The 20,540-nt window shown below is 48.5% G+C and overlaps 1 protein-coding gene across 2 annotated transcripts in view; it reads left to right on the forward strand.

Annotated features, from left to right (window-relative positions):
* Window positions 1-1,053: 1,053 nt before the first annotated feature.
* The window catches only part of LOC140429436 (band 4.1-like protein 4A), a 37,887-nt gene continuing 18,400 nt past the window's right edge, over window positions 1,054-20,540 (forward strand). The window contains exons 1-2 of one of the 2 annotated variants that reach the window (XM_072516419.1): window positions 1,055-1,206; window positions 13,740-13,821. In XM_072516419.1, the coding sequence (XP_072372520.1) occupies window positions 13,757-13,821 (65 nt within the window). In that variant the 5' untranslated portion in view covers window positions 1,055-1,206; window positions 13,740-13,756. Of the gene's footprint in view, window positions 1,207-13,739; window positions 13,822-20,540 lie in introns of both variants that reach the window. The other variant, XR_011949088.1, reaches the window with a different exon arrangement.

Below are 20,540 nucleotides of genomic sequence, written 5' to 3' on the forward strand. Positions count from 1 at the left end.
AGCGATAAAGGTAGGCAGTTCACATCAGCCGAATTCAAGGACTACCTGAAGGGGTGTGCCATCCGCCATATCAAATTTGCCCCCTACCATCCAGCTACCAACGGCTGTTGTGAAAACTCGGAAGAATATGACATTTGAAACATGAAAGTAACACTGAGAATGCCTGAGGCTTTTTAATGAATGGAAGAAGTACCACAAGTGGTTAACAGCAGCAGCCTGTTTTGAAAGCAGACAACTTCACAGACAGGGAAGAAAACAGATAGGAGCTTCATTTTAATTTACAAGTTAGAAAAGACATTTGATTGACTTAAAAACTCTTAAAGTTATATGAAGGGGAACAGTATTTCACAAATCTTTCAGCAATGAATTATTTTATTGAACAATTAGAAAAAGCAGCTGGAATCTAAAATATAAGATAAGGAACAACTATTAAGTGTGAAAAGTTGCTGACACTGGTAATAAAGTGAAACAACTGATTTACAAATTAAGAAAACTAGAAGGTGACAAGGTTACATTATAACGTACATCACATTTGAAGTTAAAACCTTTTAGAAGATGGCCAAAGCAGATAAAGTTAGAGTCAGGGGGATAACACTAACATGACATTAGCTTAACCTGAAGATGGCCCGGGTCGAATCTGAGAAAACTCATTAAAAAAGACATAAATCCAAAAGAGTGCGAACTAAGACACAGACAAATTTATTACATGTCAAGCAAAACGAGAAAAGTGCAGTCAAGGATGGCGAGCTGGTGAGGATGAAGCTGCACTGTGGCTGTTAACATAGCGCCACGCTTCTAAACTGCTAAAGCTTAGCCTTCGAACTGTCAAGCAGACAGGCTGAAGGGTGCCAGGTGCAGAAATTAAGGGGCCCCAAATGGCTATAAAAACTGGGGAAAATGAGCAGATAATCAGAGAATCTTCCTTGGTGATGGGACAAGCAACATCTACAGGCCGAGCAGCCCAGAGAAGTCAGCAGAAGACCAAAAGTTAAAGAAAATTGATTGTCAAGAGAGACTTGAAAGTCTGCAACTGGTCCGAACAAGAAAAGATCTTTTTACCTTTCTGTGAAAGTAGTTATTCTCTTTTAACTTGAAAATAAAGTTAAGTTCAAATTGATAACCTGAAAGAGTGGTTATTGCTATTTTCTTTAAAAAGTTTACTTTACTTCACTTGGCAAGCTGGACCCGTGTGTAAGTTACTAAGTGGTAAGTAAATAAAATTCTTCTACGAAGATACGGGTTATACCGGGGGATAACTTGAAACACTAGTTTGACCCGAATAGCATCCGCCAAAGTCTGCTTTGGAGCCGGGAAGTGAGAATACCTGCTCACCATTTAGAATAAATTGACCCTTTTTGGTATAGGGGGAATTCTAAGAATAGTGGTGAGGTTAAAAACTACACAGCTTAGCTGAACGTACACTTGCTCAAGCATGCAGCGAAGGTTGAGGGATAACGGCTCTCCACCTAAACGTGTCAATAATTTTCTAATGACATACAGAAACACGGCGCATTCAACAACACAAAGTTCTCTGACTATGCTGATGTCCAAAAGGAAACTATGCCCACAGTTTGACCTTTTGATTCCCTCTTCAACTTCAGAGATAGTGAGGCAACAACATCAGGGGCGTCATTCTCCGACCCCCAGCGGGTCGGAGAATGGCCGTTGGCCGCCGTGAATCCCGCCCCTGCCCGTTGCCGAAGTCTCCGGTACCGGATATTCGGCGGGGGCGGGAATCGGGCCGCGCCGGTTGGCGGGCCCCCCCCGCTGGATTCTCCGGCGGGTCCTGGGGGGGGGGGCGGGGCGATCTGACCCCGGGGGGGTGCCCCCACGGTGGCCTGGCCCGCGAGCGGGCCTGTGCCGTGGGGGCACTCTTTCCCTTCCGCTTCCGCAACGGTCTCCACCATGGCGGAGGCGGAAGAGACTCTCCCAACTGCGCATGCGGGGGAAACTGTCAGCGGCCGCTGACGCTCCCGCGCATGCGCCGCCCCAACATGTCATTTCCGCGCCAGCTGGCGGGGCAACAAAGGCCGTTTCCGCCAGCTGGCGGGGCGGAAATTCCTCCAGCGTCGGCCTAGCTCCTCAATGTTGGGGCTCGGCCCCCAAAGATGCGGAGCATTCCGCACCTTTGGGGCGGCGCGATGCCCGTCTGATTGGCGCCGTTTTGGGCGCCAGTCGGCGGACATCGCGCCATTTGGGGAGAATTTCGCCCCTGCTGTAAATGGCTAGAAGGGAACAACATTCCAAAAGCAGAGTCTTTGACCATAGGGAACGTGTTCTTGTGAGAAACTACACCTCAGGCAAAAAATGGACTCCAGCAAAACGGGTTCGATTTCATATACTGTGTAAATTGACGATGAACGAATCTGGCATCAGCATGGTGACCGGTTATTGTCTGCACTGAGTGAGAGTACAGAACCTGTACCACATGTTTTCACCACAGAGTGTATGGACAGTGACCTGCCCGACTTGAGATTAATACTGCCGAAATTATGGAATCTGTTACGACAGAATCATCCGCACAACCAGAGAGGTTCCTGAGTTGGTTTCACTGGATATAATACCAACCAGTGTACAGGAGGACACTCCTGGTACACCTAAGAACCAAGTTCCTGAATGTCGTGTTCTGCCAAAACGAGACAGACATCCGCCCAAGTTATTGTCTTACTAATGTACATATGTAACCGTAACACAACAACGTTAATAATGGCATAATGTGTTGGATCTGTTAAAGTGGTTGACTATGAAAAAAATGCCAGGGACACTAAAGAAATAAAGAGGAAGGGGTGTTATGTATCAGAGTTATACCATTGGTTGGTGTACTGTCACTGTGTTAAACAATGACGTCATTGGACCGTTTCACGAGCTTTTGAAGAGTTCACCATTGTACCCTGTTTGAGTAGCATCTTGTAAATAATCCCCTTGCTCTATGTTATATGAATTGGCAAGTGCCACGTCTGATTCTTTCTCTTTGCAGCTTCAACAAAGAACATGACAATATGTATATATCAATAAACACAGGTGGAATCCTCTGCTTTCCTTTCAGTTTGGAAAAGCTGCTGCAGAATTTGAAATGGTTTCATGTATCCAATGGCCTGGACACTTTTAAAACATAGCCTTTCACAAGCCAGAGTCACACTGCAGTTAGGCCCATTAAACATCAGTGGTAAAAGGTTTCACTGTATTGCTTTAACGTATGAGGAGGCGGTGGCGTAGTGTTATTGGTAGCAAGTGGTTAGCGCTGTTGCTTCACAGCACTAGGATCCTGGGTTCGATTCCTGCTTGAGTCAGGGATCAGTGTTGGGCCCACAACTGTTCACAATTTACATAGATGATTTGGAGTTGGGGACCAAGGGCAATGTGTACATGTTTGCAGACGACACTAAGATAAGTGGTAAAGCAAAGAGTGCAGAGGATACTGGAAGTCTGCAGAGGGATTTGGATAGGCTAAGTGAATGGGCTAGGGTCTGGCAGATGGAATACAATGTTGACAAATGTGAGGTTATCCATTTTGGTAGGAATAACAGCAAAAGGGATTATTATTTAAATGATAAAATATTAAAACATGCTGCTGTGCAGAGAGACCTAGGTGTGCTAGTGCATGAGTCGCAGAAAGTTGGTTTTCAGGTGCAACAGGTGATTAAGTAGGCAAATGGAATTTTGTCCTTCATTGCTAGAGGGATGGAGTTTAAGACTAGGGAGGTTCTGCTGCAATTGTATAAGGTGTTAGTGAGGCCACACCTGGAGTATTGTGTTCAGCTTTGGTCTCCTTACTTGAGACCACTGTAAGGACTTACAGAGACAGTCCTTACGTACTGGCACTGGAGGGTGTGCAGAGGAGATTCACTAGGTTAATCCCAGAGTTGAAGGGGTTGGATTACGAGGAGAGGTTGAGTAGACTGGGACTGTACTCGTTGGAATTTAGAAGGATGAGGGGGGATCTTATAGAAACATATAAGATTATGAAGGGAATAGATAGGATAGATGCGGGCAGGTTGTTTCCATGGCGGGTGAAAGCAGAACTAGGGGGCATAGCCTCAAAATAAGGGGAAGTAGATTTAGGACTGAGTTTAGGAGGAACTTCTTCACCCAAAGGGTTGTGAATCTATGGAATTTCTTGCCCAGTGAAGCAGTTGAGGCTCCTTCATTAAATGTTTTTAAGATAAAGATAGATAGTTTTTTGAAGAATAAAGGGATTAAGGGTTATGGTGTTCGGGCCGGAAAGTGGAGCTGAGTCCACAAAAGATCAGCCATGATCTCATTGAATGGTGGAGCAGGCTCAAGGGGCCAGATGGCCTATTCCTGCTCCTAGTTCTTATGTTGTTATGTTCTTATGAGTCACTCTCTGTGCAGAGCCTGTATGTTCTCCATGGGTTTCCTCCAGGTGCTCCGGTTTCCTCCCACAAGTCCCGAAAGACTTGTTTGTTAGGTGAATTGGACATTCTGAATTCTCCCTCTGTGTACTCGAACAGGCGCCAGAATGTGGTGACTGGGGGCTTTTCACAGTAACTTCATTGCAGTGTTAATGTAAGCCTACTTGTGACAACAATAAAGATTATTATTATTGTCACTGACTAGTAAACCAGAGACCTAGAGCGATGCTCTGGAGACCCCGCCACTGCAGATGGTGAAATTTGAATTCAATGAAAATCTGGAATTAAAAGTCTAATGATGACCACAAATCGATTGTCGTAAAAACCCATCTGGTTCACGAATGTCCTTTAGGGAAGGAAATCTGCCATCTTTACCTAGTCTGGCCTACATCAATGTGATTGACTCTTGACTGTCTCCTCAATTAGGGATGGGTAATAAATGCTGATATAGCCAGCGATGCCCACTTCTCATGAATGAATAAAAATAGTGCTCAAACATCAAACCTGTTATACAGGGACTTTCCTATTGGCAAACACTCAACATCACATGATGCTGAAGAGACAGCATAACTAAAACATAAAATAGTAGATCGAGTGTAGTGATATTTCCTATCGTACTACTCATTGGAATTTATGCAAGAATGATATATCATTCAATAAAGAAATGGGAAAGTAAAATCATAATCCCTGGAAGGCCTCATTTAAATGCAGAATTCTGCCAAGAGGCCTCAACCCTTGCCAAGATCTATTAGTAATAAAGCCTGATTCCCTGCACATCATGAATCAACTTTTCCCAATTAATACTTTAACTCAAATTTGGACAGTGTCTAGGGTGGGAATTCTAGAGTTTATGGTTCAGACCACAGAAGGCACAGCCACCAATGGTGGAGCAATTAAAATCTGAGATGCTCAAAAAAACAGAATCAGATGAGGGCAGATGTCTCAAAAGATGTCAGGCTAGAGGAGATTACAGCGCGAGGGATGGAATAGGCTGTGGAGGCATTTCAAAACAAGGATGAAAATTTCAAAATTGAGACAACTTATATTAATGATTTGGACGATGGAAATAAATGCACTATTGCCAAGTTTGTGGATGATACAATAATAGGTGGGAAATCAAGTGGTGAGGATGACACAAGAGCCTATAGAGGGATATAGACAGCTTAAGTGAGTGGGCAAAAACTTGGCAGATGGAATATAATGTATGAAAATGTGAAGTTATGCACTTTGGTAGGAAGAATAAAGGAGCTGAATATTTTTTAAATGGAGAAAGACCGCAGAAAACTGCAGCACAGAGGGATTTGGGGGTCCCCGTGCATAAATCACAGTAGGGTGGCATACAAATTCAGCAGGTGATTGAGAAGGCAAGTTGAATGTTGGCCTTTATTTCAAATGGAACAGAGTGTAAAAATAGGGAAGTCTTGCTAAAACTATACGAGACACTAATTAGACCACACCTGGAATACTGTGAAGAGTTTTGGTCCCCCTTATCCAAGAAAAGATACACTGGCATTACAAGCAGTCCAGAGAAGGTTCACTTGGTTGATCCCGGGTATGGAGGGAATTTCTTATGAAGAGAGGTTGATTAAGTTGGGCGTGTACTCATTGGAGTTTAGAAGAATGAGATGTGACTTTAATGAGACATATAGAATTCTCAAAGGACTGGGCAGGGTGGACACTGAGAGATTTGTTCACCTTGTGGAAGAATCTAGACCAGAAGGCATAACCTCAGAGTAAGGGATCACCCATTTAAGACAGAGATGAGGAGGAATTTCTTCTTTTAGAGGGTAGTGAATCTGTGGAATTCATCATAGTAGAGAGCTGTAGCGATTGGGTCATTAAGTATATTCAAGGCTGAAATAGACAAATTTTTAATCAGTAAGGCCGATGGACTATTTTTTCCCTTATGTCTTATGGTCTTATGGAGACAGTATTCAACCAGGAAGTCAATATAGTCAGTGAGCACAGGGAAGATGGGTGAACAGAATTTGGTGCGCGTTTGGATACAGGCAGCAGGATTTTGGAGGCGAGTTTACTGAGTGTAAAATGTGGGATGTTGGTTATGAATGCATTAGAATAATGGAAGTAACAAGGCATTAGTGAGGGTTTCAGCAGCAGAAAAACTGTGGCATAAGAAGTTTAGTTGGGCAAGGTTATGGTGATGAAAATTGGCAATCTTCATGATGGCCCACATATGTGGTTAAAAGCTCATCTTGAATCAAATATGACCCAGAAGTTGAGAATAGTTTAGTTCAGCTTCAGACAGTTACCAGGGAGAAATATGAAATCAGTGGTAAGGGAGCAGAGATTGTGGTGGATCCTGTGGTGATATGCATCACTGTAAATACACAAGGGGTTAATACAAATACACTAAGACTAAGTAAACACTAGAGGGAGCACCTGAGATGTCATGACATGCAGATATACAGCTAATGAACACTTAGAATAGGACACGACACCTGATGGCAGTGCTGGAGCGGTTTGGGATTGGACCAAGGTTTGTGAACTGGGTAAAGCTATTATATAAGGAACCGAAGGCGAGTGTCCGCACAAAAAATATCAGTTCGAGATATTTCTCTCTCCACCGTGGGACGAGACAGGGATGTCCTATGTCCCCCCTGCTGTTTGCACTTGCGATTGAGCCGCTGGCCATCGCATTGAGAAGTTCGGGAGCATGGAAAGGAATAGTGCGGGGGGGGGGGGTAGAGCATAGGGTGTCCTTATATGCCGACGACTTGATGCTGTATGTGTCGGAGCCGGGTGCGTCGATAGGAGGAATATTGGAGCTACTGCGGGTATTTGGGTCTTTCTCGGGGTACAAGTTGAACCTGGACAAGAGTGAGTACTTTGTGGTGTCTCGGCCGGGGGTGGGGGCAGGGGTGGGGGGGGCTGCCATTCCGTAGAGCAGGGACTCATTTTAGGTATCTGGGGGTGCAGGTTGCCCGGGAGTGGGGGAGGCTTCGCAGGTACAACATCACTGGTTTGGTGGGGAGAGTGAAAGCTGATCTGGCAAGGTGGGATGGCCTTCCTCTGTCACTGGCAGGTGACATTCAGGGAGTCCGGTAATAATAGCTTCATTGAAAATCTGGAGGCAGTTTCGCCAACACTTCGGGTTGGGTTTAGGGTCAAGGGAAATGCCGATTCGGGGGAACCACAGATTTGAGCCAGGGAGGTGGGATGGATGTTTTCGAAAATGGGAAGAGAAGGGGATTAAGACGCTAAAAGATTTGTTTCTTCGGGGTCGGTTTGCAGGATTGAGGGAGCTGGAAGCGAAGTATGGGCTAGAGCAGGGAGAAGGGTTTAGGTACATGCAGGTTCGGGATTTTGCCAGGAAGGAGATACAGAGCTTCCCAGAGGAACCGGCCTCCACATTGCTGGAGGAGGTGTTGACGACAAGGGGACTGGAGAAGGGGGCAGTGTCAGCGGTGTACGGAGCTATTTTGGAAGAGGATAAGGCACCACTGGAAGGGATCAAAGCCAAGTGGGAGGAAGAGCTGGGAGAGGTTATAGAGGAGGGGGTCTGGTATGAGGTGCTCCGGAGAGTGAATGCCTCCCCCTCATGTGCGAGGTTGGGGCTGATACAGCTGAAGGTGGTATACAGAGCGCACCTCACGAGGGCGAGGATGAGCCGATTTTTTGATGGAGTAGAGGATGTGTGTGAGCGTTGCGGTGGGGGGGGGGGGGGGGGGTTTGGGGGGGGGGGGGGGGGGGCACGAATCACGTTCATATGTTTTGGTCCTGCCCAAAGCTAGGGGAGTACTGGAAGGAGGTGTTTAGGGTAATTTCCAAGGTGGTGCGTGTGAAACTGGACCCGGGTCCCCAGGAGGCCATATTCGGGGTGTCGGACCAGCCAGGGTTGGAAACGGGAGCGGAGGCAGATATCATAGCCTTCGCCTCGTTGATCGCCCGAAGGCGGATCCTGCTGGGATGGAGAGCAGCCTCTCCACCCTGCGCCCTGGTGCGGTGGGGGGGGGCTGTTGGAATACTTGACCCTTGAGAAGGTTAAGTTCGAACTGAGGGGAAGCTCGGAGGGATTCTGCAAGTCATGGGCACTATTTATTATGCACTTTCAAGAACTGGATAACATCGAACATTAGTTGGGGGGGTGGGTGGGGGGTGGGATGGGGGGGGGGGGGCTGTGTAGATTAAGGGTGACTATGGGTAATCCCTGATTCCTTTTTGTCATTTGTTTATGTAAACATGTGGGTTGAGGTTTGGGGGTTGGTGGGCGGATGGGATCGTTGTTATTATGGGGACTGACATATCTTGCTGATTATTGTTTATTGTTGATGGGTGTAAATGTGGGAGAAAACGTGAAAAAGGAGAATTTAAAAAAAAAATGTTTTTTAAAGAATAGTGACGTGGAAGGTGAGGGGGGTAGAGAGGGGGACCGCTGAAGAGATCGAGGGTTTTCACGTATTCCAAGACATTAAAGGCCGACGTGGTGATGCTGCAGGAGACCCATTTGATGGGCATCTCGGCGACCTGCGGGAGGATCTTGGAGGAGGATAGGGTGTTCATGGAGGGGATTAAGATGGCGGGAGGAAGAGCTGGGGGTAGCGCTGGAAGAGAGACTGTGGTGTGAGGTACTGCGGAGGACAAATGCTTCGACTTCATTGGGCTCATACAGCTGAAGGTAGTGTACAGGGCGCAGGGGATGGAGGGGGTGGAAGATGTCTGTGAGCAGTATGGGATGGGCCCTACGGACCACGTTTGTCCTGCCTTGAAGTTGAAAATGGAGGAGCCCATTGAGTGTGCACCTAACCTCTGACAGAGCACCCTATCCAGGCTCACGGTCCCACTCTATCCCCATAACCCAGTAACCCCACCTAACTTTTGGGCACTAAGGGACAATTTAGCATTGTCAATCCACCTAACGGATTGTACATCTTTGGACTGTGGGAGGAAACCGGAGCACCCAGAGGAAACCCACACAGACATGGGGAGATAGCACAAACTCCACACAGTCACCCAAGGCTGCAGTTGAACCCGGGTCCCTAGCATTGTGAGGCAGCATAGCTAACCACTGTGCCACCATTCCGCCCACTACAAGGTGCACTACAGAAACATACCAAGCTCCTTAGACAGTACCTTCCAAATCCACAACCAGAAGGATAAGGGCAGCAGATGTATGGGAAGACCGCCACCTGGAAGTTCCCCTCCAAACCACTCACCAACCTGACCTGGAAATATATGGCCTTCCTTCACTGTCACTGGGTCAAAATCCTGGAACTCCCTCCCTACCAGTGCTGTGGGTGTAACTACACCACATGCACTGCAACAGTTCGAGAAAGCAGCTCACCACCACGTTCTCAAGGGCAACTAGGGATAGACACGCACTATGGATACACCTAAACCACATGGACATCAGCGGTTAAAGGAGTTAACTCACCACCACCTTCTCAAGGGCAATTATAGATGGGCAATAAATGTTGGCCTAACCAGCGACACTCACATCCCTTGAATAAATAAAATTGAACTCACCTTGCAATAAATGACATTCCATCTCCATCCTAATCGCTTGCTGTACCTGCATTCCAAATGTTCCTGATTCATTACCAGGACCAGATCCGTCCATTGAACACAGCCTTGTGCCCGCACCAGAGGAAATCACAAAACTGAGGCCTGTACTTTCCCTACAATAGAAAGGCTCTCAGTTGTTGCCCAAATCCTGGAAGTAGCCAAAACATCTAAACCGCACTCCTGAGCCTGGCATTTCCCATCTTCACAGGGATGGAAGTGGAGTTGGGAGGGGTTCAGACACTCATGATTCATGGAGGCAGCTGGCTATTTAAATCAGCAGCTGCCTTCACTGAAAGGATTTTGGAAAAATAGGAGAATGGAATCCAGAATATGAAAGTTCGAACAGATAAGAAGTCTGAACTTGGTGGATTCTTATTTTAAAGCAAGAATATCCCGATGGAAAGGTAAGATAAGACCCTAAGACCATAAGACATAGGAGCAAAATTAGGCCACTCGGCTCATCGAGTCTGCTCTGCCATTTAATCATGGCTGATATTTTCCTCATCCCCATTCTCCTGCCTTCTCCCCATAACCCCTGGCCCCCATAACCTCCGATCCAGGTAATTCTGAGGACTGGGTCCTGGGACCACTATGGGAGAGGGAAAGCAGCCTTTGGATGAGTTAAGTCACCTTTTGGGATTGTTAAAAATGAACATGATTATTTAGTTTTTACGCATAAACACATTGGAACTGTCAACTGTAAAAGTGGTGTCCAGCTATCAAGGAAATATTAAGGAGTTGTCCAGTGTAAAAGTTGTCAAAGCTATCCTGTAAGTGTCAAAGCTGTGAAAGGTACCCAGGAAGTGTCAAAGCTGAAAAATCTGTCCAGTATGTGACAAAGCTGTCAAGGAACTGTTCATGGGTACTAGAAAAGTTGGAAAGGAAGTGGGGAGGGATAGGGCACAGGGTGCTTGTTGGCAGCATGAATTTGCATGAGTTGGCAGTAAGCTGGCACGGGATAAGGGCCAATGGGGGTGATAGAGGGGAACTAAATTGGCATAGGGATATGAGGGACTAAGGAAGCTGTGTAGAGGGCAACTAAGTTGGCATAGGGGTGTGTGGGGCAATACTGATGGGCGGGGAGAATGATATAGCATTAATGGGGCATAGGAAGTGTGTTGTGTGTGAGCGTTTGAGGCCTTGTGCCCAGCTCGTCCCACATCAGGCAACTTGTAAATTCATTTTGGGGTTGCCTGCTCTTATTTGCTTTTCAGCCTGCTTCTCTTTTATGACTTTGATATGAGCCATTTGGCACCATGGCTTGAGTGGAAACCTGATTGGAGGAATTCAAATGTGGAGATGCAGGAAAGATGGGAACAAATTTGGGAGGTGACAAAACATTCAAGGGAACTTTAGAGAGGGAAGGAGAGTGATGTGATGACGGTAAATTTGAATCAGAGAGGGACAGAACCTGGAGAGCAAGAATCATTCACAATATTTGTTAAGATGGGAGCAGGGAAAGGAAGCTGGATGGTCAATGATATTGTGGGAATAAGATTGGGGAGGGGAGTGGGGGTGTCATTGGAAATGAGGGTGGAAAGGGACATGGATCACCTCTGTTACTGAGGACACGAGCACCAATGTTCTGCGAACACTCCCAACATTGCCAGGTTCGCTTGCAAAACACTAGTTATCCTGATTTGACCACATATCACGAATCCTGTCTATTATTAGTGGATCAATATCCCGACAAACCGGGACCTGAAGAGAATTAGCCTGGTGTGCATCGGTAAGTACAGCCCCCAGGGGGGAGAGGGTCATGTCCAGACAGTACCCTGGCAGTGCCCCGAGCACTGCCCCAGGCACTGCCGGGGGGCACTGTCAGGAATGGGGGCTTCTGTTGGGAAGATCTGTGGGCGGTGGTTCCCGATGTCTATGTGGGAGGTGTTCCCTATATCTGTGGGGATGTCCACTGTGTGCTCGGGGCCCAAGTCACTGTGTCCATGGGGGAGGTTCCCTGTGTCCATGGGGGGAGGGGTCATTGTGTTCACGAGGAATGTTCCACATGTCCATGCGGGGGTGGGGGGGGTCCATAAATCTGTGGCGGGGTTGGTGATTCCACCTGGCCAAGGAAAGGGGATTTCCTATGCCCGTGGGGGTATTCCCCATGTCCATGGGGGGTTCCCTGTATCTTTCAGGGGACTGTGTTCCCAGAGGTGGGGGATTCTCCGGGTCATGGGAGGGATCCTTTTTATTTCTCTTTCTTTAATATCCAGACTCCTTTTAATAATAATAATAATAATATTTTATTGTCACAAGTATGAAGTTACTGTGAAAAGCCCCTAGTCGCCACATTCCGGCGCCTGTTCGGGTAAGCTGGTACGGGAATTGAACCCGCGCTGCTGGCCTTGTTCTGCATCACAAACCAGCTGTCTAGCCCACTGAAAAGGGCACTCCGATCTTGAAGTCGAGGTTGCTAGAGGGATGCACATTCAGAGCTCGTCAACCCCCCACAAGTGTCACAGCATGGGATCCACCTCCAGAATATTTTTTAACCAAATGTCAAATTTAGGCAGCACGGTAGCACAGTGGGTAGCACTGTTGCTTCACAGCGCCAGGGTCCCACGTTCGATTGCCGGCTTGCGTCACTGTCTGTGTGGAGTCTGAACCTTGTCCCTGTGTCTGCGTAGGTTTCCTCCGGGTTCTCCGGTTTCCTCCCACAAGTCCGGAAAGATGTGCTGTTAGATAATTTGGACATTCTGAATTCTCCCGCAGTGTACCCGAACAGGCGCCGGATGTGGTGACTAGGGGCTTTTCACAGTAACTTCATTGCAGTGTTAATGTAAGCCTACTTGTGACAATAAAGATTATAAAATAAAATTGGTGGAAAAGCGAACTGTGAGCCAATGGGCAGCACACAGCCTGACTTAGTTAAAAATGTATAAATTTCTGCCCCAAGTCTTACGTTAATAAAACGTTTGGAGGTTTTCTGAAAATTTAGTGCTTAAGGTTATTTTAATTGAAAAATACATTATTAGTAGATTAACAGAAATTAAAGTCCAGCAAATAAGTGTCACAAAATCAGGACAAAAATTGGGACATAGTACTGGGTGCAATCTTCCGGTCAGCCAGCAGTGAGAATTATGGCAAATCTGTTTTCTGACGGCAGGAAATCTGTTCTTCCAACTTTCAAGGTGGGTTAAAGACGGGTTGAGCTTCCTAATGAGCAATGCCAGGAACACAATTTAAATGCATTAGTATCTCCTGCATACTCACATCTCGCTGGAATTAAGTTACCTGCCAGTGGGAATTTAGAACTTTCAGTTTTACGACTGTATATAAGTGGCGTGCACTGGGGAAGGTTTGTCTTTTCCACAGCTATTGCTTTTGTCTTCTTGGGGACCTTACATGACTTCACTCATATCGAGTGCTGGTGGAAAAAGTTGCAACAAAGCTGGACACGGGAGGCAGGCCAAGCGGGAAAGTAGGCGGTGAGCGCCCAAGAAAAGGTGGGGTGGGCTGGACTGCCGGTCATTCGGGGGAAGGGTGAAGGGTGTGTCCAACCACGTCAGTGGTGTAGAATATGGGGTCCTGGGGGGTGAACTCAATCCAGGTGATAGGAAGGAATGGTCACAGCCAGAGGGGGGAGTGGGATGTGAAAGGGTGTCAGGTCCAGGGTGAGTTTGGCAGGTTGAGATGTCATGGGGTGTGGGCCACAGAGGGGATTAGACAGGTGGCTCGGAAAACGGGAGGCAGGACTAGGGTGAGCATGGGGACAGTAATGGGTGTGTCGGCTCTGAGGGGACACTCGGTGATTTGGCCTCCACAGCCTTCTGCGGCAAAGAGTTCCACAGATTCACCACCCTCTGGCTGAAGAAATTCCTCCTCATCTCTGTTTTAAAGGTAGCCATGATGTGGAGATGACGGCGGTGGACTGGGGTGAGCACAGTACGAAGTCTGACAACGCCAGGTTAAAGTCCAACAGGTTTGTTTCGATGTCACTAGCTTTCGGAGCGCTGCTCCTTCCTCAGGTGAATGAAGAGGTATATTCCAGAAACAAATATATAGACAAATTCAAAGATACCAGACAATGCTTGGAATGCGAGCATTAGCAGGTGATTAAATCTTTACAGATCCAGAGATGGGGTAACCCCAGGTTAAAGAGGTGTGAATGGTGTCAAGCCAGGACAGTTGGTAGGATTTTGCAGGCCAGATGGTGGGGGATGAATGTAATGCGACATGAACCCCAGGTCCCGGTTGAGGCCGCACTCATGTGTGCGGAACTTGGCTATAAGTTTCTGCTTGGCGATTCTGCGTTGTCGCGGGTCCTGAAGGCCGCCTTGGAGAACGCTTACCCGGAGATCAGAAGCTGAATGCCCTTGATTGCTGAAGTGTTCCCCGACTGGAAGGGAACATTCCTGCCTGGTGATTGTCGCGCGATGTCCGGTCATTCGCTGTCGCAGCGTCTGCATGGTCTCGCCAATGTACCACGCTTCGGGACATCCTTTCCTGCAGCGTATGAGGTAGACAACGTTGGCCGAGTCGCACGAGTATGTACCGTGTACCTGGTGGGTGGTGTTCTCATGGTGGTATCCATGTCGATGATCTGGCACGTCTTGCAGAGATTGCCATGGCAGGGTTGTGTGGTGTCGTGGTCACTGTTCTGAAGACTGGGTGGTTTGCTGCAAACAATGGTTTGTTTGAGGTTGCGCGGTTGTTTGAAGGCAAGTAGTGGGGGTGTGGGGATGACCTTGGCAAGATGTTCATCTTCATCAATGACGTGTTGAAGGCTGTGAAGAAGATGTCGTAGTTTCTCCGCTCCGGGGAAGTACTGGACGACGAAGGGTATTCTGTCGGTTGTGTCCCATGTTTGTCTTCTGAGGAGGTCGGTGTGGTTTTTCGCTGTAGCGCGTTGGAACTGTCGATTGATGAGTCGAGTGCCATATCCCGTTCGTAAGAGGGCATCTTTCAACGTCTGTAGATGTCTGTTACGTTCCTCCTCGTCTGAGCTGATCCTGTGTATGCGAGTGAGCCACCAAGGGCAGTGACTCTGTGCTTCCGTAGGTACAGGGTGAAGGAGAAGGTCCTGAGCTGGGCCAAGCAGAAGCAGGTGGTGCAGTGGGCTGGAGCTGGTATACGTGTAGACCAGGACTTTACGGTGGAGCTGGCAAGGAGGCGGGCTGCCTTCAACCGGGTGAAGAGGGCACTGTACATTATCAAGGTGCGGTGCGGCATTGTATATCCAGCGAAGCTGAGGGTGACTTACAAGCTCAGGGACTTTTATTTTGGAACGGCGGAAGCAGCGGAGGAGTTTGCGAAAGCAGAAGGACTGTGGCAGAACTGACAAATTGAGGAATGGCCATGTGCCGATGTAACCTCATGACTGTATTTTCTTCTTTTTTGTATCACTGCGTAGAGACTAAAGGAGCCAATGTGGTATATGTTTGGACAAGGGAAGGGAAGGGACGGGACTTTCACTCGAAATGAGGGTTCTTTGGGGTGTAGATGGATATGCGGGGTTTGCGTGCTAAAAGGGGATCTTTGGGCTTCCCTAGGGCCGGTAAAGTGGGAAAGGGACCCGGGCGGGGGCCTCCACGCTGGCCGGTTTAAGCCGGCCAGTGAACGGGAGTGAGGTGGGGGGAGGGGCTGCGGCCATCGGAGCCTGGCAGAACAGGGTCCGAGTGGTCTAGCTGGGGTGGAAAGTTGGGGGGAAGGAACCGAGGTTGGGAGGAGAAGTTTTACAAGAGGCAGTGGACGGGAGGAGCTGGAGACCGGGGGTGGGGTGGGGGGGGGGTGGGGGGTGGGGGGTGGGGGGGGTGGGAGCTGTGTAAGATTAAGGGTGACTACGGGTAATCCCTGATTCCTTTTTGTCATTTGTTTATGTAAACATGCGGGTTGAGGTTTGGGGGTTGGTGGGCGGATGGGATCGTTGTTGTTATTATGGGGACTGACATATCTTGCTGATTATTGTTTATTGTTGATGGATGTAAATGTGGGAGAAAATGTGAAAAAGGAGGAGAATTTAAAAAAAAAAAATTTTTTTAAAGAAGGATGAGGGGGGATCTTATTGAAACTTATAGGATACTGCGAGGCCTGGATAGAGTGGACGTGGAGAGGATGTTTCCACTTGTAGGAAAAACTAGAAGCAGAGGACATCATCTCAGACTAAAGGGACGATCCTTTAAAACAGTACGAAGTCTTACAACACCAGGTTAAAGTCCAACAGGTTTGTTTCAATGTCACTAGCTTTCGGAGCGCTGCTCCTTCCTCAGGTGAATGAAGAGGTATGTTCCAGAAACAAATATATCGACAAATTCTGAGCTGATCCTGTGTATTCGGCCTCCACAACCGATGAGCCCGATCCAGTTCATATCGGGAGGGGTCCTCCCCCTCCCCCAATAGTTTTGCCAGCATCGCGGCAAAATACTCAGTCGGCTTCGGTCCTTCAACTCCTTCGGGCAGCCCCACGATCCTCAAATTCTGTCGCCTGGATCTGTTTTCCAGGTCTTCCATTTTTCCTCGCAGATCCTTGTTAGTGTCCATCACCTTCCGCATCTCTTTCCCCATCGAGGCAAGTTGATCACCGTGCTGCAATAACGTCTCCTCCACTTCCTTCAGCGCCTCCCCTTGCTCTCGCACCTCCGCCACTGCGCACGCCACCTCCGTCCTCACCGGGGAAACCGCCTCCTCCACCAGCACACTCAAAACCTCCCTCATCTCCTTCCTCACCGTCTCCATGCATTTCGCAATCTGCGGCAACTGCTTTTCAAATTCCGCAGCCATCACCTTAGTTATTTCTTCAGCCGTAAGCAGTGCGGCCTTCCCTGGTGCTCCAGCCTCCATTTTCCTTGGTGACCCCGCGGTGACCTTTCCACTCCCCGACGGACCTTCAGCTGTTTTTTTTTCGGCCATTTTCATGTTCACCCTCGACATTTTTCTTTGTTTTTTTTTCCTCCTGTGTCTTCACTGTGCCTCCTCCGTGCCTTCTCCCTGCTTCTGCCGCCTCCGTGGACCCTGGGACCGGGCTTAAAGCCCTGAAAATGCCGTTCCCGAATGGGAACCCTCCATTGTGCGGCTGCCTCCTGCCCGCCGTCACCGGAAGTCCCCCCTCATCCTTCTAAACTCCAACGAGTACAGACCCAGAGTCTTCAACTGTTCCTCATACGACTAGCTCTTCATTCCAGGGATCATTCTTGTGAACCTCCTCTGGACCCTTTCCAAGGCCAGCACATCCTTCCTTTGATACGGGGCCTAAAACTGCCCACAATACTCCAAATGGGGTCTGACCAGAGCCTTGTATAGTCTCAGGAGTACATCCCTGGTCATGTATTCTAGCCCTCTCGACATGAATGCTAACATTGCATTTTATCTACCTGACTGCTGAAGCAATCTGCACGTTAACCTTAAGAGAATCTTGAACAAGGAGTCCCAAGCCACTTTGTGCTTCTGATTTCCTAAGCATCTCCCCATTTAGAAAATAGTCTATTCCTCCATTTCTCCTTCCAAAGTGCATAACCTCAGACTTTTCCACATTGTATTCCATCTGCCACTTCATTGCCCACTCTCCTAGTCTGTCCAAATCCTTCTGCAGTCCCCTTGCTTCCTCAATACTACCTGTCCCTCTTCAGACCTTTGTACCATCTGCAAACTTAGCAACTGTGCCTTCAGTTACTTCTTCCAGATCATTAATGCATACTGTGAAAAGTTGTGGTCCCCGCACTGACCCCTGAGGCACACCACTAGTCACCGGCTGCCATCCTGAAAAAGACCCCTTTATCCCCACTCTCTGCCTCCAGTCAGCCAATCCTCTATCCCTGCCAGGATTTTACCCTTAACACCATGGGCTCTTAACTTATTTAACAGTATCCTTTGCGGCACCTTGTCAAAGGCCTTCTGTAAATCTAAATAAATCACGTCCACTGATTCTCCTTTGTCTAACTTCCTTGTTACTTCCTCAAAGAACTCTAACAGATTTGTCAGACATGACCACCCCTTGATGAAGCAGTGCTGACTCAGTCCTATTTTACTATGCACTCCCAAGTGCTCCGCAATCTCATCTTTAATAATGGACTCTAAAATCTTACCAATGACCGAAGTCAGGCTAACTGGCCTATAATTTCCCGTCTTCTGCCTCCCTCCCTTCTTAAACAGCAGTGTTACATTAGCCACTTTCCAGTCCTCTGGGACCCTTCCTGCCTCCAGTGATTCCTGAAAGATCACCACCAATGCCTCCACAATCTCCTCAGCGATCTCTTTTAGAACCCTGGGGTGTAGTCCATCCAGTCCAGACGATTTATCCACCTTCAGACCTTTCAGTTTCCCCAGAACTTCTCTTTAGTAATGGTCACTGCACTTACCTCTGCCTCCTGGTTCTCCTGGAGTTCTGATCTCCCACTGGTGTCTTCCACCGTGAAGACTGATGCAAAGTAACTGTTCAGTTTCTCTGCCACTTTGTTTCCTATTATTACTTCTCAAGCCGCATTTTCTAGTGGTCTCCTTTTATACATTGAAAAAAACTCTTCCTACCTTCCTTTATATCACCAGCCAGCTTGCACTCAGACTTCATCTTCTACCCCCTTATTGCTTTTTTAGTTGTCCTCTGCTCACTTTTAAAGGCTTTCCAATCCTCTGGCTTCTCACTAATTCTCACCATTTTGTATGCTTTTTCTTTAGCTTTTATGCTGTCCTTCACTTCGCTCATCAGCCATGGATGCCTTGTCTTCCCCTTAGCATATTTCCTCCTCCTTGGGATGAATTTCTGTTGTGCCTCCTGAATGACCCCCCAAAACTCCTGCCATTGTTGTTCCACTTTCTTCCCTGCTAGGCTCCTTTTCCAATCAACTCTGGATGTTGTTCCGTATCCTGCGCGCATTTAAGTACAACACCCTCAACCCTGCATTCACCATCTCCCTTTTCACACTTTCCATCTTTTTTGCTCTGCCTGAGGATGATACTGTTCTTTTATTTTGGTTCTCTATTTCCCCATCAGTTATTATATCTTCTAAGCTCTCATTATGGTTCCCATCCCCCTGCCATACTAGTTTAAATCCTCCCGAGTGACTCTAGCAAACCTCCCAGCCAGAATATTGGTGCCCCTCCAGTTTAGATGCAACATGTCCTTCTTGTACAGGTCCCACCTGACCCGGAAGAGATCACAATGGTTCAAAAATCTGAAATCCTCCCTCCTACACCACCAGTTTAGCCACGTATTTAGCTGCACGATCCTCCTATTTCTAGCCTCACTGGCAGGTGGCAGGGAATAATCCTCAGATTATAACCCTGGAGGTCCTGCTTTGTAACTTATTGCCTAACTCCTTGAACTCCTTCTGCAGGACTTCATCACGCTTCCTGCCTATATCGTTAGTACCTATGTGTACTACGACCTCTGGCTGTTCACCCTCCCCCTTCAGGATGTCCTGTGTTCGTTCAGAGACATCCTTGACCCTGGCACCAGGGAGGCAGCATACCATCCTGGAGTCTCTTTCACTTCCACAGAAGCGTCTATCTGTGCCCCTTACTATAGATGCCCTTATAACTATCGCCCTCCTGCATTTTACCCTCCTGCCGAGCAACAGAGCCAGTTGTGGTGCCATCCGGGGCGCTGAATCGCCGAGGCCCCATAGAATCGGTCGTCAGGACCGATAATGAGATGCATACTGTACTTCTGGGCCGCGCGGGCGAGCGTTGCGATTTTGGCATTTTTGGGGAGCCGGAGAATGCTGCATCGGCGTGAAACCGGCGTCAGGTTCGATTTCGGCATTGGAGCCAATTCTCCGGGCGATCGCGAGAATCCAGCCCATATTTTTCGTTGGTGTCTTCAGTTGCCCAGACCCAGGTTCGGAATTCCCTCCACACACCACTCTGCCTCTCTACCTCACTTTATTCCTATAAGGCGCTTCTAAAAACTGGGGCGGGATTCTGTCAGCCCGGGGCCGGGCCGGAGAATCCCCGCGACCGGCGTGAATCGCGCCAGGATGCCCCGGCGCCGGCACACGATTCTCCGCAGAGCGGAGAATCGGTGCCATTGGCACTGGCGTGGTTGACGCGGCGCCAGTCGGGGCCGCTCCAAGCGGCCAGCATGCCGATTCTCAGCCTGGGATGCTCTCAGCAAGGCAGGGACTCAGCGTGGAAGGGTTGGGGGGCGGCCTGTGGGGGGGGGGGTCCAACCCCAGGGGGGCCTCTGATGTGGCCTGGCCCACGATCGGGGCACAACGATCGGCGGGCCGGCCACTCTGGCTCGCGGCCTCCTTTCCTCCGCGCCGGCCCCCATAGTCCTGCGCCATGTTGTATCAGGGCCGGCGCGTTAATGGAAGTCACTGCGCATGTGCGCGTTGGCGCCGGTGCTACTGCGCATGCGCGGTACCCAGTTTGTGCTGGGATCAGCAGCTGAAGCGGCGTGAACCGCTCCAGTACTGCGCTGGCCCCCTATCGGGGCCAGAATCGCTGATCCTGAGACCGTGGTGACGCCGTCGAGAAACGCGAAGGCGTTTCCGACAGCGTCAAAACTTAGCCTCAGGATCACAGAATCCCGCCCCTGATCTCTTTGACCAAGCTAATGTGAAAGCAAAAGTTGTGTGGGTGCTGGAAATGTAAAACGAGTGCAGAAAGTGCTGGAAAAAACACAGCAGGTCTGACAGCATCTGCTTCAGAAATGAGGAAGCCATAATCGACTCAGAAAGTTAACTTTGTTTCTTTCTTGACAGA

The sequence above is a fragment of the Scyliorhinus torazame genome, chromosome 9 (genome assembly GCF_047496885.1).
Source record: "Scyliorhinus torazame isolate Kashiwa2021f chromosome 9, sScyTor2.1, whole genome shotgun sequence".
Taxonomy (NCBI): Eukaryota; Metazoa; Chordata; class Chondrichthyes; order Carcharhiniformes; family Scyliorhinidae; genus Scyliorhinus; species Scyliorhinus torazame.